The 15,918-nt window shown below is 40.3% G+C and overlaps 1 protein-coding gene across 5 annotated transcripts in view; it reads left to right on the top strand.

The window, feature by feature from the left end:
• USP47 (ubiquitin specific peptidase 47) overlaps positions 1–13,237 on the top strand; it is a 58,639-nt gene extending 45,402 nt beyond the window's left edge. For all 5 annotated transcript variants that reach the window (XM_055723126.1, XM_055723124.1, XM_055723125.1 and 2 more), the window contains 9 exons: positions 70–847; positions 3,037–3,212; positions 3,398–3,478; positions 4,485–4,600; positions 6,109–6,227; positions 8,282–8,412; positions 10,545–10,592; positions 10,685–10,815; positions 11,818–13,237. In XM_055723126.1, the coding sequence (XP_055579101.1) occupies positions 70–847; positions 3,037–3,212; positions 3,398–3,478; positions 4,485–4,600; positions 6,109–6,227; positions 8,282–8,412; positions 10,545–10,592; positions 10,685–10,815; positions 11,818–11,992 (1,755 nt within the window). In that variant the 3' untranslated portion in view covers positions 11,993–13,237. The remainder of the gene's footprint in view (positions 1–69; positions 848–3,036; positions 3,213–3,397; positions 3,479–4,484; positions 4,601–6,108; positions 6,228–8,281; positions 8,413–10,544; positions 10,593–10,684; positions 10,816–11,817) is intronic.
• Positions 13,238–15,918: the final 2,681 nt, after the last annotated feature.

Here is a 15,918-nt window from a genome sequence, read left to right as displayed (position 1 = left end):
CTTTGTGTTTGCTATTGTCACTTTTATTTAAAATAACACTGCATGATAAACCCGTTATCTTCTATTCAGGTATTTATTGAAAGCTCAGAGTCTTCAGATCGTCATGTGGCATATACAGATTCTCATTTATGGAAACTTTTGGATCGTCATGCAAATACAATCAGACTGTATGTTTCACTACCAGAGCAATCACCTGGATCTCAGTTTAGAAGAGCAGTTTATCAGAAGTCTAGTGGAGATTCAGGCAACTTGGATGAAGCCTGTGAAAGAGTTAAAGGACCTGTAGTAAATATGAAATCTGTAGAGGCAATTCTGGAAGAAAGCACTGAAAAACTTAAAAGCCTGTCGCTGCAGCAGCAGCAGGAGGGAGATAATGGAGACAGCAGCAAAAGCACAGAAGCCAGTGATTTTGAAAACATTGAGTCACCTTTAAATGAAATAGACTCTTCAGCTTCAGCAGAAAACAGAGAACTTGAAAACCAAATTCAGATTTCCGATCCAGAAAATCTTCAGTCTGAGGAACGGTCAGATTCAGATGTAAATAACGACAGGAGTACAAGTTCGGTGGACAGTGATATCCTCAGTTCAAGTCATAGCAGTGATACTTTATGCAATGTGGACAATGCCCCAATTCCCTTGGCTAATGGACTTGATTCTCACAGTATCACAAGTAGTAGGCGATCAAAAGCACATCAGGGGAAGAAAGAAACCTGGGACACAGCAGAAGAAGATTCTGGAACAGATAGTGAATACGATGAAAGTGGCAAGAGCAGAGGAGAAGCACAATATATGTACTTTAAGTCGGAACCCTACACTGCAGATGAAGGTTCAGGAGAAGGGCAAAAATGTAGGTGTTCTTTTTTAAGTGCCTTAAAATAATCCAGCTTTTATTTCTATTTAATTCATATGTTGTGTTAAAAAGTCTAGTGACAGTGTTGAAAAACTTGATTGTATTCAAATAAGAGCTAATGGAAGTCCAGAGATGGGATGTGGTGTGGGAATAAGGGACTACATATTTGAACAGTGTCTTGCTTTTTTGTTTTTAAGAAAATGAAAAGCTGTCTCTGGGATACATCCATTTCCTTATATTGAAAGCGTTTGCTGAAGGGCAGGCTGAGGTGTCTTCCAGTGAAAGGGAAATAGTTGTGTCTGCTGATGGTGATTCTTTCAGAACACCGTTATTTACCATGGTTCGCAGAGCAGTAATTCTGTTAACATTTAGATTAACCTGAAGACTTCTAGTCATCTGATTGTAAATAAAATGCACGTGCACTTGATGTTAATCATTTAGTCCAGTAGACTTGCTTTCCATTGACTGAAGTACAAATCGGTACAATGAAGTGCATGGCTGACATGAAAATACCTGAACAGTTGCGTGTAAGCGTCTTAAGTAGTATATGAATTGCCATAAAGATAAATCATTTAATCAGTGAACAGTACCTGTTTGATAACCAACAGAAGAATAACTAAAGAATAGCAGGATATAAGATAAATATTTTGAAAGGCAAAGATTTTCCTATCAATCAGGAAATCCTGCTGTACTAATAATGGGTAAAGAGCAAAATTTTTTGGGGTGGTTTTTGGTTGTTTTGTTGTTTGGAACATGTTTGGAAATGTTTTTGGAACAAACATTTTCGTTTTTAAAACCACAGAGAAGTTTAATTGCAGCTACTAAAATTTTAATAAAATTACTCTTTTAGCCTGGGAGGATCTGTCTTTGGGGCTAATCTTGAACTACTTGAATTTTTTCCTGGTTTTTTTTGTAGGACTAGTTGTATGCAGGAGTTATTTGTTTACGGTAATTTTGATGCTTTCATAGTACACTGTATAAATTATTATCCTGAGGAGAAAGCTTTTATGTATTTTTAGTAGGACATCATGAATGGATTTATAATTCAAATAACTTGTTCAGTTAAATATTCTGAATAACATTTTTTGTTTTAATGAGTCATAACACGATATAATCATACTGTTTTTTGTAGTGTAGTCCAAGTTGCATATATTAAGAAACACAATTTCTAAAGATAAACTATTTACTTTACTTTCCAGAATTTCATACCACTGCAGTGGCTTTTCCGTAATTACAGAATTACTCTATTAAAAAGTCCCTTAATGTAGATTCGAGCTTGCCTTGTGATGTCCTGTGGCCTTCCAGAACACACTTAACGAAACTTTTTAATCCTGAAAGCTAGGAGGAAAAATAAAAATGTTTGGGTGGCATGTGCCTGGCTAGCCCCAATTCAGAAGCACCTCCTGTCTCTTCCTTGAGGCAAGGAAAACCTGTTGGCGAATTATCTGCAAAAGTTCCACCTGATTCTCCATTTATTGTCTACTGAATGGAGAAGGTGCTGCTTTACTCCACTACTTCACTGACTGAGAAATAGGGCCGTTTGGAACTGCTATGTCTTCCAGGAGCATCTGCCCATAAATGTTTAAAATCATAAAATCATGGAGTGGTTTGGGTTGGAAGGGACCTTAAAGATCATCTTGTTCCAACCGACCTGTCCCAGTGTCTCACCACCCTCACAGTGAAGAATTTCTTCCTAATCCCTAATCTAAACCTGCCCCCTTTCAGCTTAAAGCCATTCACCCTTGTCCTATCACTACACGCCCTTGTAAAAAGTCCCTCTCCAGCTTTCTTGGAGGCCCCTTTAGGTGCTGGAAGGCGGCTGTAAGGTCTCCCTGGAGCCTTCTCCTCTCCAGGCTGAACAACGCCAGCTCCCCCAGCCCGTCTTCGTGGGAGAGCTGCTCCAGCCCTCTGGGCTTGCTCCAACAGGTCCATGTCCTTATGTTGGGGGCCCCAGAACTGGACACAGGCAGTACTCCAGGGGCAGGGGAGGCACATACAGCAAAGCTCTTAGAGGTTAGAGTAGAGCTTCAGATAAAATGTAAATGTGGCCATTAACTATAATTCTGACTCTTCAGTTGCGTTTTACTACAAGTGATAACTGTGAATACACGGGAATAATATTCTAGAGTGAGGGGTTTTTTGATAGTGCAGTTTTTCATGCCATTTATTTCTTTATTTTTGCTTAGGGCTGATGGTGCATGTTGATAAAAGAATTACACTGTCTGCCTTCAAGCAACATTTGGAGCCTTTTGTTGGAGTTCCGTCTTCTCACTTCAAAGTCTTTAGAGTCTACGCCAGCAATCAAGAGTTCGAGAGTGTTCGGCTGAATGAGACACTTTCATCATTTTCTGATGACAATAAGGTTATTCAGAAGTTATTTTGAGTCATTAAAAAAGTATTGTTACCATACAGACAAACTTGAGAACGTATTTTACAACTTTTTGGTTACTTGCCAAGTGAAATAATTACATTGGTTTTGGTAGTGTGTTAGAAAATATAATTCTGATTTTGGTGTCAGTTCTAACAGATACTCCTTTTTCCTTCTAGATAACTATTAGACTTGGAAGAGCCCTTAAGAAGGGTGAATACAGAGTCAAAGTCTATCAGCTTTTGGTAAATGAGCCAGAGGTAAGGTGTTGAATGTTTCAAGAGTGATTCGTGAAAACATTAGTATGTGCCTTGGCAGAGTTTTTTCTCTGAAATCTTGGGGGGGGTAAAAAGGAAATCCTCTTTTCTCTGTATTTTCCTTTAAGTTCTCTTGGCTTTAGAAAGCGAACATGAGATTATTTCTGCTTATTTTGTTCCAAGTGTACAATTGGAATGTGATCTACGTTATCTCTCTGAAGTGTCTCCATCTCTGCGGTGTAAATAGAGTACAAAAGAAAATAATTGTTTCTTTTTTGTCGTGTAGAATTCTTTCCAAATAAGAAACTTGTTACGCTCACGGCTGCAGTTTTCAGTAATATTGTAGTGATATAATTTGTTGCATTTTGTGCACTGCAGACAGTGCTTATCAGAATGGTTAGCTGGAGAGCAGTCCTCTTCTGCATAAGACAAGCGTGGAACAAAAATGCCTCCCTTGCAATAATGCAGCTCGCGTCCTTGTTACATCTTTTGGGACATGAACCTTAATTTCTGATTTTATTTTTTAGACCAAACTGCAGAATACATATTAATAATGGATAATGGTAAGAGTCTGAAGCTGAACTGGTAAAGCAGGGAATAAAGATAAATTTAAAAGTAACTTCAGTGGAGTCATGGAGTTCTGGTCTATATGACCAGTGAAAGCCAAGAAAGTGGCTTTTTTATTATCATGTGGCTTATTTAATCTAAAAGCTTCTTTCAGATTCTTTAGAATGTTAATGTAACGGTAGCAATTAGTAACGCAGACACAAGACACCATTTCTGCAGTGGCATTCAGAGTACTTGAACGACCTGTCAAAGGGCTGCTGCTACACAGATTCGTTAAACCTAATTTTAATCAGTTAATTGCCTACCTTGTTCATGAAAAGCATTCTTCTAATGGTCATTTTGCTAGGTGAATGGGACTGATCACAAAACATGAACAGTAGGCAAATCTGCGTTCTTCTGTTCAAAAAATTTGTCTTTAACCACTTTCTATGTATGTTCACAGCCATGCAAGTTTCTTCTAGATGCAGTTTTTGCTAAAGGAATGACTGTCCGACAGTCAAAAGAGGAGCTGCTTCCTCAGCTTCGAGAACAGTGTGGCCTAGACTTGACAATTGACAGGTAAAGAGGCTGCAGGCTGTTCAAGTTACTTGAACTAAGTGTTACTTCAAAATGTGGGTTTTCTGCCTCTTGTGGAGAAAGGAGTTTATGAAAGGAGCAGAAGTAAGTTACTGTGGCGCTGAAGGACATTGTGAATCCAAACATTAGTTTAGCAGTTCTTGGCTTTCATGTAGGATAATACGGAGAATAATATTTATATATAATTGCCTGTATGCAACATGTCTATGGCTTTAGATCTGAGAAGTATTTTTCTCTCCTTCAGAAAGGAGAGCGTTAAGGAAATCAGTTCACAAAAAAGCCACCTTCTCTCTAGATCATAGAATCATTTAGGTTGGAAAAGACCTTTGAGATCCTCAAGACCAACTGTTAACCCAGGACTACCAAGTCCATCACTAACCCGTGTCCTCAAGGACCGCATCTACATGTTTTTTAAACGCAGCTGCAGGCCCAGCACAGAAGTAAGATGTCCATGTGGGTGCAGGCCCAGCGCAGGTCACTGCAGCAGCTGCCTTGTGCGTTACCGTGGGGGGCGCGTACAGCACTAAGCCAGTCCCTTTACCCATCATCAGCTCTCAAGGCTGAGCGCGCTTTGGGGCCTTGATGGCACACCCTCCCTACTGCTGGTTCCATCAACGTGGTATTTACTGTGGAACAGCTGACACTGTATCCACCGGAATTAAGAAAAACCTGTAAGATGTGGTAAGCGAGCTGTAGAGCCTTGGCGTATGCCTCAATTCAAGCTGGAGCAGGACACTGGAGCACAAGTCTTGGCCTTTCTCTGTTGGGAAATGGAGTGGAAACCTAAACCTGAACAAGTTTTTCTCCTTTCCTCACCCTGACTGGGTCCAAGGATTTTTGACTGCCGTGCTTGGGTTATGTTCTCTAGTGCCCTATAATCATGGGGCATTTCACAAAATTTATGCCTGCCTTTGTGTGTGGAGAAACCACTACAGTTGAAGTTTCATGTGCTTATTTTTCAGTCACGTTCTAGGTTTTTGTACCTTTATTTACCTCTGTATCTAAATCAAAGCTCGAGCTTTTGTATTGTGACTGGTTTGATGCAGTAGAGCTAAGTACAGCAATCAGACACCAATGCTCTTCTAAACCTCCACCTCTCCCCCTTCCCCCCCCTCAAAAAAAAAAAAAAAAAAGGAGGGGGGGCGGAGCAGAGCTGCAAAATTTTCAGAAGTGTCTGAAAATATCCAATTTTCTTGTCCCAGGTAGGAAACTGTTTTCTTCCTCTAAATCCCTTCACATTTCTTGTACAGAACAGCGATCAAACAGCCGTGTTTTCCTTGTGTTTATGAATGATTTGGCACTAGGAACCAGTGTGGATACCTTGCTGTCAGGACTATTTCAGAATGTTAAAGGAATTCCTGATAAACCTAACCAAACCTTGCATAAATGAGTTGTAGTTCAGTGTTGTCAGAAAATACTCAGTTTTGATCTCTGGCAGTGGTTTTACTAGCAGATGAAAACTCTCGGTTTTCTTCATGATGTATCTACAGGTTTCGCCTTCGAAAAAAAACCTGGAAGAACCCAGGCACTGTGTTTCTGGATTATCATATCTATGAAGAAGATATCAATATTTCAAGCAATTGGGAGGTCTTCCTAGAAATACTTGATGGTAATGGTGCAGTGTCAAGGGAAAGCAAAGATAACGTCAGAGATTTTGGGGGGGTTTATTTAGAGAACATTGGAAATTGTACTTTAGCTTTTTCCTTTTTTTTGAAGACTGTTACTGACGTTTTAATAACATTTTATTAAAAAAAATAGAACAAAAAGAATTAAAAATAATAAAAGCTCTGCATGAAGATGGGGGGATTGTGCAAGCGCAGATTTCCTGTGGCTGCGATGTGCTGAAGGTCTAATTGCAGTGCTCTTTTGCAGGTTTATTGGAAACTTTTGGACATACTGTAGTACTGTAGGCGGCTTTTTGCACATGTCTGTTTCCATTGTACATAAAAGCTGTAGGAATGCCTATATGTTACACTTTTATTTGTATTTAATTTTTGGACTGGTATTGGTGATGTTTGGAGTTAGCCAAAAAATACGTGTGTGTATATATATACAGGTAATAGGTATATAATTTGTTTTTAAATCAGCACAGCTGGTCAGACAGCATGCTTGGCTTGAGAAGTCTCATTCAGCTGTTAATCCAGTATTTTGGAGCTGTGTTCAATCCTGGTATTTTATATTTTTAACAAAGTTGTGACATCATAAGTGCCAAAATTTGAAATGAACATGGGAAGTTCAGGAGGCCTGTAGATGCCTATAGACATATGTATCAGCTCACACTTCAGTTAAAACGTCACGGTTTTAAATATTTTTGGGGTTAGTTTTAGATTAATTTCTGTAGTGAGTAGGTCTTGGAGGTACCTGTGTTTAGATCGCTGCAGCCCACCTAGTTCCCAGCCATGCCATATTATAGAGCAGGCTTCCCAGTGTTCTGTAATATTCTGTGTCACTGTCTAGCTCTGCCCCAAAGGCGCTGCTTTAATCCAGTTGTAGAAGATGCAGCTAGATCCCACTATATTCTGTGAAAATTAAGTCTTGTGTACTCACTGCTACCAGAGAGGTTTTGGAAGAGTGTAAAGGCAACTGCTTTAAGTCAGGGTTTGTAAGACCTTCCACCATCACCATGGCTTTCATCTTCTTCTTCACCTAAACACTGAAAACGTTAGGCAGGTAAATAATCAGCTTAGAATAATTTACAGTCCAGTTTCTTAGCATAGCAACTTTACATCACATTGTTGCAGACACATTTAAATTGGTTATTCTCTGAAGAAAACTTAGCTAACTGCTTCAGATTGGAAATAAATGCCAGGCAGTGTTAGGTGGCTGTATCTTTATTTCAGACAATAGCTTGGTGTTGAAAGGTGGCACAAACGTAGTCATAGGCAAGACTGTAGAAGGGAGAAGCTTAAACAGTGGTGGTCGTTTTGTGCAAATCAAGCATGTAATGGTAGACGTAAATGTTTAAGCCACAAGTTCTGCATGCTAAATTACAGAATTATAGACTGGTTTAAAATAAAAATAAAATCAGCCCTTTGATATCACTTCAGATGATCTGATTTTAACCCTAACAGTATTACCTTGTCAGCTAGAGAAAGCTCTGTTACCTGAAACAATTACAAAAAAGCTGGAGGCAGCACGTACTAGAACTCCTCAGGGTAGCAGGTGTAAAGCAGGCTTTGGTAACAGGTGTGTAGTTAGTGTGTGAAATCCTGAAGTCAAACATGGAAAGTTTATTTTGTTAGAGAGAGAGAAGTGCGTGAATAAAGACCAGATTGCGGAGGAAGGTCTTACACGAGTACAAGATCTGGAGGTGGATAGATACTGTATGTATAGCTGAGCTGGGGGTGGTGGAAAAATGTGCCCTAAAGAATAATAAATGGCATGGCTTCTGAGAGATGCTGCCTATGAGAAAGTCCTTGAAAGGACTTGATAACAAAGAAAAGTTGAACTAAATCTTGGTCCTTTGGTTGTTCCCTCCCTTGCTTTTTTTTTTTTTTTTTTAAATAGTTGACTACTTGCATCACATTTACTGGGTTACTTAGTTTGTGGATGTTTATGTAGTGCAATCTTCCATATTTCAGTGTGTTTATGCCATGGAAAATCCTTAATTTTAAATAGGATCTTTTCTGATGGTAATATAATAAATTTCTCTTTCTTTCCTAGGAGTAGAAAAGATGAAATCTATGTCCCAGCTTGCTGTTTTATCAAGACGGTGGAGGCCATCAGAAATGAAACTAGATTCTTTCCAGGAAGTAGTACTAGAAAGTAGCAGTGTTGAGGAATTAAAGGAGAAGGTAAAACATGTAACATGATGCGGGTTTCCTATGGTATCTAAGAGCTTTGTTGCTGTCCTATGTTGGGAAGCACAGAGATCTCATAGCTACAAAAATCTTGTTGTGTGGTGATTAGTTTTCTTCCCAGGAACTGAGAACTTGTCCCATACTATTACCAAAGCCATGCGAATTATTAGCTTTACTTATGAGTTTCATGTAACAGTCTGGTATCCAAGTATTCAGCTGAATGCATGCAAAAAAAGAGTCATATCTTGAAGTTTAAGAAGCATAATTTTACCTGTGCCCCGTATCCTTGAAAAACACTTATGAAAGACAAGCTAAACTATTTTCACTTTGTTTTTTCAAGCCAGTATTTTGGTGTTCGTAAGTACCAAACCTTTCAGCCTCTTCATACGTGAACTTGAGAGCTGTTGCTCAGGGAGAGTGTAACTGTACCAAGTAGAGCGAACTATATTTCGGGTGGAAAGAAATACAGCTTTGGTGTGTTGGTGTTTTGGGTTTTTTTTTTCCTGAAGGCCAGAACCCTCTGACAGGTAAGCAGACGTGTGCCATCCTAGCAGAAATCTAGAGTGGAATTGTGCCTCGTGTTGAGACTGTGTTATTAATTCATGTATCACTGTGTCCCACTCGTAAAGAAATGGTTAGTTCTGTGTGGCAATACGCAGCTGTAAGAAGGCTGCCTTGGGTGTTGAGGCCAGTGAAAATCCTGCTGTGAGTCGAGTCTGCCAAAATCCTACCTTACTAAAACACTCGGCATGTGTAAGTTAGGGGTTACTTCGTAGGCTGGGAAGAGGAACGTTGTTCGCTCCCATGGGACGTAACAGCCTTGGATGTGCATATATGCAGAGATGAAGCTACAGACGGGTTTCTTGTATTCTTCAGGTAGAAATGAGGTCATGACTACGGGTTCTTGCAGGTGGTCTTCAGGATTTCCTCTTCACGTCTATCTGAGGAAAGAGCTCACTGCTCTTGTCTGAAGAATTAACGTGCAGGGAGCAATTTTAGCAGTGTTCTCTGAGAGGCTTTTATATTTGTACTCCCACCAGTAATAAGAGAAACTTGATTTTGACACATGTGTATTAACAGATGTGTTCAGCCAGCTCTTTCAGACACATTTTATGAGCAGACTGTGGGGCTAATACATTTCAGAATTTGTCTGGCTTTTGGTTTATAGTGTTTATAGATTTATATAAATTATGTAGTGTTTAAAGATTTATAAATCAGTGTTTATTTATAGTAGTTAGAAAACTACACTGACAGTTAAGTCTTTTCTCACCATGAAGTTTAATTTGAACATGTCTGTTTTAACAATGGATTTGAATGAGGCAAGAATCTTAGAGAGGAGATCCCTTTCAGTTTTTGGAAAATAAGCGGCCAGAGATAAACACAAGTCACAGTTACGTGTCTGCATCGCCACGGAGGTGAGACTGCAGCCTGCACTGGAGTTACGGCGAGGCAGCGGTGCACTGGTGTGCGCCGTGGGACGGCTCAGCGGAGCGGGGGCTCCACCACAGGCGCAGCTGGGGGACGCTGTGATGGGCGCTGGGCCTGGGCAGCAGCAGCAGGGGACTAGGGGGCGGGTGGTACGTGCTGTGTGCCAGGGGCAGCGGCAGGAGCAGCCGGTGGTGCTCCTGGGGGAATTGTGGGGTTGTTACGGTCAGAAGTGCAGGTGTACGGAGATGGGTTGTAGTTGTGCGTGTTTTACGGCTTTGCTTGCTCCCAGGTTGCCTGGATGATGGCTTGCATTTCATACAGGGAGGCTGCTGAGGGCTAGCTGAGGGACCTGAGGGTTTAACATCAGGCACTTGGTCTCTGTGTATTGGATGTTATTAATGAATTGTTTCTGTGAACTTTATTCTGTCACTCCTTCACTGTTGAGAAGTGTGGTGAAATATTATCTCGGCAAGTGTCACTTGTGACACACGAGTAACTTCAGAAATGTAAGAATTTGTATCTTGTCACTGGAATTTTGTACTAATACTTTGTGGGTCATTGGAGGACCTTCAAGTATTTTAATTGACTTCTAGATTTGGCAGGTCTGTTGACTACGTGGACATTGCGTAATGTTGTGAAATAGTATTAAATCTCTATTAATGAAATGAAAAATTAAACCATTTTTCTTCACTTTGCAGCTGAGTGAAATAAGTGGAATACCCTTAGAAAACATAGAATTTGCAAAGGTAAGTATGATTTTGTCTATTTTTATCTCTTAATAGCATGAGTGGGTAATTACGAGTGTTATTTTATTCACAAAGTAATTGCTGCTTTTTAGGGTAGAGGAACGTTTCCATGTGACATTTCCATACTAGAGATTCACCAAGACTTGGACTGGAATCCTAAAGTATCTACATTGAATGTCTGGCCTCTCTACATTTGTGATGATGGTGCAGTAATATTTTATAGGTATGTATTTTATTACGGTATAATAACGAGGAAAAATCTGTGTGTAAGATTTGAGGGGTGATGTGATCAACAGAAGCATAAAAATACTCTCATGCTGTCTCGGAGGAAAGGAAGTTTTAAACATTGAGCTGGAATGTTTGTGCTCCTCAGTTTCCTAAAAACCTATTAATTACGTTTATTTTTGAAGAAAACAAACATCGTGCCCTTTTACTTAGTCCTTCCTCCCAAACCACTGAAAATAATGCTGAATGCAAAACTAGTTGCTAGGCTTGAGTGTGTGTCTGGGCTTCACCTCTTAAAATAGAACCATATCCCGTGTGGAGTCCGTGAGAGTCTTGTCGTAGGTTTTAGAGAGCAAGGGCTTTATTTTCTGAGTTTCTTTCTTTGAGAAACTAGTACGGCTGCTTTGGAAAAAAGGATGTTACGATGAAAATGTTGTAAATGTGACAAACCTTCATCAGCTGGCAGCAGTAGCCTGAAGACCAATGGGCTTTCAGGACTAAGAGCTTGAATGTTGTAAATTCTGCTAAACTTGGTGGGTGTGGCAACCTCAAGATGACATTGCTCACATTGCTCCTACTCATGGTTACTCGGACCTTGGGGGAAACAGCTGGCTGGTGACGGGCTGGCCTTGAAGCAAATGGTAGGGAAGAGCAGCCGGTAGTTCCTGGGAGGGGCTGGCTGACACGCTGCTTCCAGCTGTGGGCATGTGACCAGGTAAAGAGCAGCGTCACAGCTGGCTGAACACCCTAGGAGTTACCAGGTTAGATGGAGGAGTATCAGCTTGGTTCTTGCTGCTCGCCCTTGAGTCTGCTCTCAGAATACTGAACGTGTCTGTTAGAAAAGCAGGTTTAGACGTCGTTAGTTTCTGGAGGAGAAGAAAATAATCTGTAAGGAGTGTTGTGCTCTGCTGTTTGTGAAGCTGCTGCAAGTGAAAAAATTACGGAACTCTAATTATGGTTATTGTATTAATCTGGATTGTAACGTATGCTTACATTTTAGGGATAAAACTGAAGAATTAATGGAATTAACAGATGAGCAGAGAAATGAACTGATGAAAAAAGAAAGCAGCAGACTCCAGAAGACTGGACACCGGGTAACCTACTCTCCTCGTAAAGAAAAAGCACTAAAAATTTATCTGGATGGAGCACCAAATAAAGAGTTGACTCAAGACTGATACTCGCTATAGCATTTTCCCTGGGGAATTTTTTTTGTTTTAAATAAAAAGGTTCACTACTACTGTGTAGTGCCGTTACGGCAGGACATTCATTAGGTGTAAAGCGCTGACACCAGCACTGGTTGGGCTGTTACCAACCAGAAGCACAGTGCCCCGTTGGGTCGCTGTTTGACTTGGAATCATGTTGTGCACTATAGTCAAATGTACTGTAAAGCTAAAAGGGATGTGCAAATAAAAGATTAGAACTAAAAAGTGGGCGGGGAGGGGAAACGAGTGGAAATTTTTGAGGACAGTGTGCACATAGTAGCTAGTGAAACTAGCCTCAAACAGGATACTCATAGCTTAATAATAAAAGCTGTGCAAAGGCCATGAAAGAATCCTTTTTTCTGTTTGTTTCACTGATACACGCATTACCTCATCAGAGAGTGAAGTAAATGTCAACACATCGGATGTAGAAAAGCAGCAGCAAAGCGTCGAAGAAGAAATGGAAGCGCTGCAAGTGTAAGGTTTTAGAATATTCTTCCATAAGACAGGTAGTCTGAGAGGTGTCTGCAGAAAGCAAGCATCGGTTCATTTTGCAGAAGTGCTGTTGTAAGGTAAACTGGTTTTTAATAGGTTGTGGAAGCCGATGAGCAGCTCTATTTTATTGCGTTCAATGTGTAAATAATATCTGCCCTATCCATTTAACAGAACTGCAGTCCAGCTATTTACCATGGTATTTCTTTTCACATATCAACATTCATTGTGTACATTTGGAAGTATAGTTGCCTATTTAAATTTGTATTCATTTTATGTTTGACAATGCTGGGTACGTTAGGGTTGTATTTCCCGTTGTTAATGAAGTTTTTGTTTTGTTCTGCTACTTTTTGTACATTTTGTTTTTGAGACTATTACAAGTTCGCATCTTCTCCACCCACTGAAAGTCATTTTGTTTTTCCCAGCTATTCCGTAGCTGTGTGTAGTCAAATACTGGGGCAGCCTCTAACACCTCAACATACAGACTTGGTAGTTCAGGTTGTGGTGCAGAAACTGATGCAGTCAACATGATTTCATTGCAAAGCCTATAGAACAGCCATTTTTTGCTTCGGTCCATAAAGATCAATAGAGAACAATTCTCCGTAGTTTTTGGAAAACCACCTAATTTATAACAATCAAAAGATTTTGGTAAACTTTTTCATGCCAGATGCTGTTTACAACAATGAACATGCCAATAAAACATTTGTTCATTCTGTTGTGTTATTTTAATCATTAAATGCTGTGGGCTTTATTTGAAAAATTACGGAATTACTTCATGGAAATACAGACTTTCCCAAGGCAGTGTCAGAACGGTAAGGCAGGCAGGCTCTGCACACACACACCCAGTGTGTGTACATGGTGTTTCAGGAAGGAGTTTGTACTCCCATTTGCTGCTCCTCTTTACCTACGTTTACACCAAACTTTTCTTCAACTCGTAAGTTTCCCTTTCCAGAATTGAATTCCTCACCAGTGAAACTTCTGAGCTCCAGATCTGATTGGCAGCGTAGTTCTGCTCCAGAGAGGAAAAAAGATTGTCAGAAACTGAATGTTCAGTTCTTCCTTGCATGCTGACCCACAGCAACCTAAAAATCCAGAGGAATCTGGCAGCTTGAGAACCAGGCACTGCACAGAGGAATTCCCTTGTTCTTCCTTTTCAGTTTGCTCTGTGCTACCTCTTGTCCAACACGGGTGAGGTGGAAGCACAGCGAGTACCAGCCAGCAGGTAGAGTACTTCGTTAAACTGCCATTGCCATATGTCTATAGACCGCTGAGGGATCCTTGGGGGGTTTTGCAAGAGCGAATAAAAGTTACTATCAAATGGGTCATGAATTTTCTCCCAATTCAGACATTTGGAGAGGCAAAAAATAATCTAGATGGAATAAGGTGGAGTTAAGAATTCCAAAAACTGCTTGCTTAATCTCTAGCCCTATCTGGGAAACTTCCATTGAGGATAACTTTGAAGAAGTTAATTTTAAACCTGTGAGTCTTGGCAGCAATCTGCATAGAGGACTGAAGGGCATCCTCGTGATGACTTCCTGTGCAATGGTGTGCTTCCTTCCGCGTGCTGCTAGACTATGTTCTGGGTTGTTCCAGGAGACGTTTTTCAGCATCCGCTTTACTTTCTCATCATGTCAAACATCTTTTGAGTTTGGCCATGGGCATTTTAAAGAAACAAAAAGCCTTGAGTCTCTAATTTGCTTAGTTCAGCAGAAATCTTACTGAAATTACTGAAAAAGTGTTGTAAAAACGTGTTGTTTGTTAACACTTTTACCTTTCGGGATTGAGGCACCAAGAAACTTGAAGGGTAGATAATACCATCTTTATGTAGGACAGTATTTAGGGACAGTTACTGCTCTCATGAAATGTTTTTTTTTTAACAGGAAGATTGCAATGGTACCTAATTTCTACTCTGTATAGATGACCTGTCTCTAAAGCACAGTTATTTTATGAGGGAGAGCAAGGAAAGGTCAATTCGGTGAACTCTCAGAGAGCATGATGTGTGCATGTGTTGCTATGTGAATTGGTGGTGGAAATGAATCCTTAAACTAAAAGACCATTCTGATGAAATATCCTTCCTGTTCATAAGGATAATGGTTATTAACATTAATTCTTATACCCAAGGAATTTGCTGGAAAGCTTTCCTACACCAGAAGTGGTGAAAGACTTGCAGGCTATAGTAGCACAGTCTTGTAGCCGCTTTTGTTAGCGGTGCTGCACTGTTCCAAATTTGACATAAGTGGTGGGTATTATTTGGGAAGAAACTCTACGAAAAGTTACTGGGCTGGAGCCTCATATCATCTTTTGCCCCATGCAGTAACAGGGGGTGTAATCTGGATCCTGAAACCCTATGAATAGTGGAAGAGCCATTGTAGCAAACTGTTGAGACAGCTGGAGCCTGGGGAGTTTGATGAACTGGATTTTACTCTTGCTACTGATTTAAGAAATCAGTGATCAAGATGGTAATGATAACCGCATTTTGTAACACACAGATTTATGCCTATGAAGTGTATTAAAAGCACATACGATTTCTCAAATAATTATCTCTGGATGTAACAGGAGTAGTAGAAGCACAAGTCACTAAATGCTAGAAGCTACTCAGGTTGTCTTACTGCTAGACTGAAGTAATGACCTCATGTTCACTGTCTCAGAAAGGGCAGGTGATGGACTAGAGGCAACATCCTTCAGCCGCCATTGCCCAAGGAGGTATGGTCACGTAGTGCAGAACGCTGCCATTGGTGTGGCACTGTATTTAGCATGGCCTTGTATCTGCAGCTGCACTCCCCTCCTATATATTGCTACTTTACGTACTTGGGGTACAACAGAGAATCTATATTCTTTGCATTCAGCTCAGCTGTTTGTCCTGCTATTTTAAATAGTACAGTTTGACCTTAAGAGACAGATACCTCAATAGTCAAGTTGAAAGAAAGCTCCTATATAGAAACCAATGTGTTACATGGCTGTAAGTATGTATGCGCCATTTGTTATTTATATGGGAAACGTTGTGGGCTTTTATTTTTGATAGTATGCCGCTTATGTGTAGCGAGGGAGGCTGATGATCATTGTATAATGAAAGTATAAAACTCAAGGGATACTCTGGCTGGGGAAACACCAGTTCCCAAATTGCACTGAAGGCTGCTGCAGGACAGCCTGCATCCATTGTACGCAGACAAAAAGCAGCTCTAGGTATATTCATCTGTAAGGGTAAGCATCCTTCATCTTTTCTATCCTTCCCCAATCTGGGGAGAGGGGGTGGGACGTGACACCCAGAATCTGTATGTTGCAGCTTCACTGATCATATTTTCTAAAGAAAAACTAAAAAATAGCTTAATATCAGTGACTAGGTCTGTCCAAAGGAGACGCTTCTTAGCCTAAAAAAATAATTCTAAACATACATACTCAGAAGTCACTTC

Source organism: Falco cherrug, chromosome 10 (assembly GCF_023634085.1).
Source record: "Falco cherrug isolate bFalChe1 chromosome 10, bFalChe1.pri, whole genome shotgun sequence".
Taxonomy (NCBI): domain Eukaryota; kingdom Metazoa; phylum Chordata; class Aves; order Falconiformes; family Falconidae; genus Falco; species Falco cherrug.
Note: the sequence above shows the minus strand (reverse complement) of the source record. Positions and strands in the feature narration are given on the sequence as shown.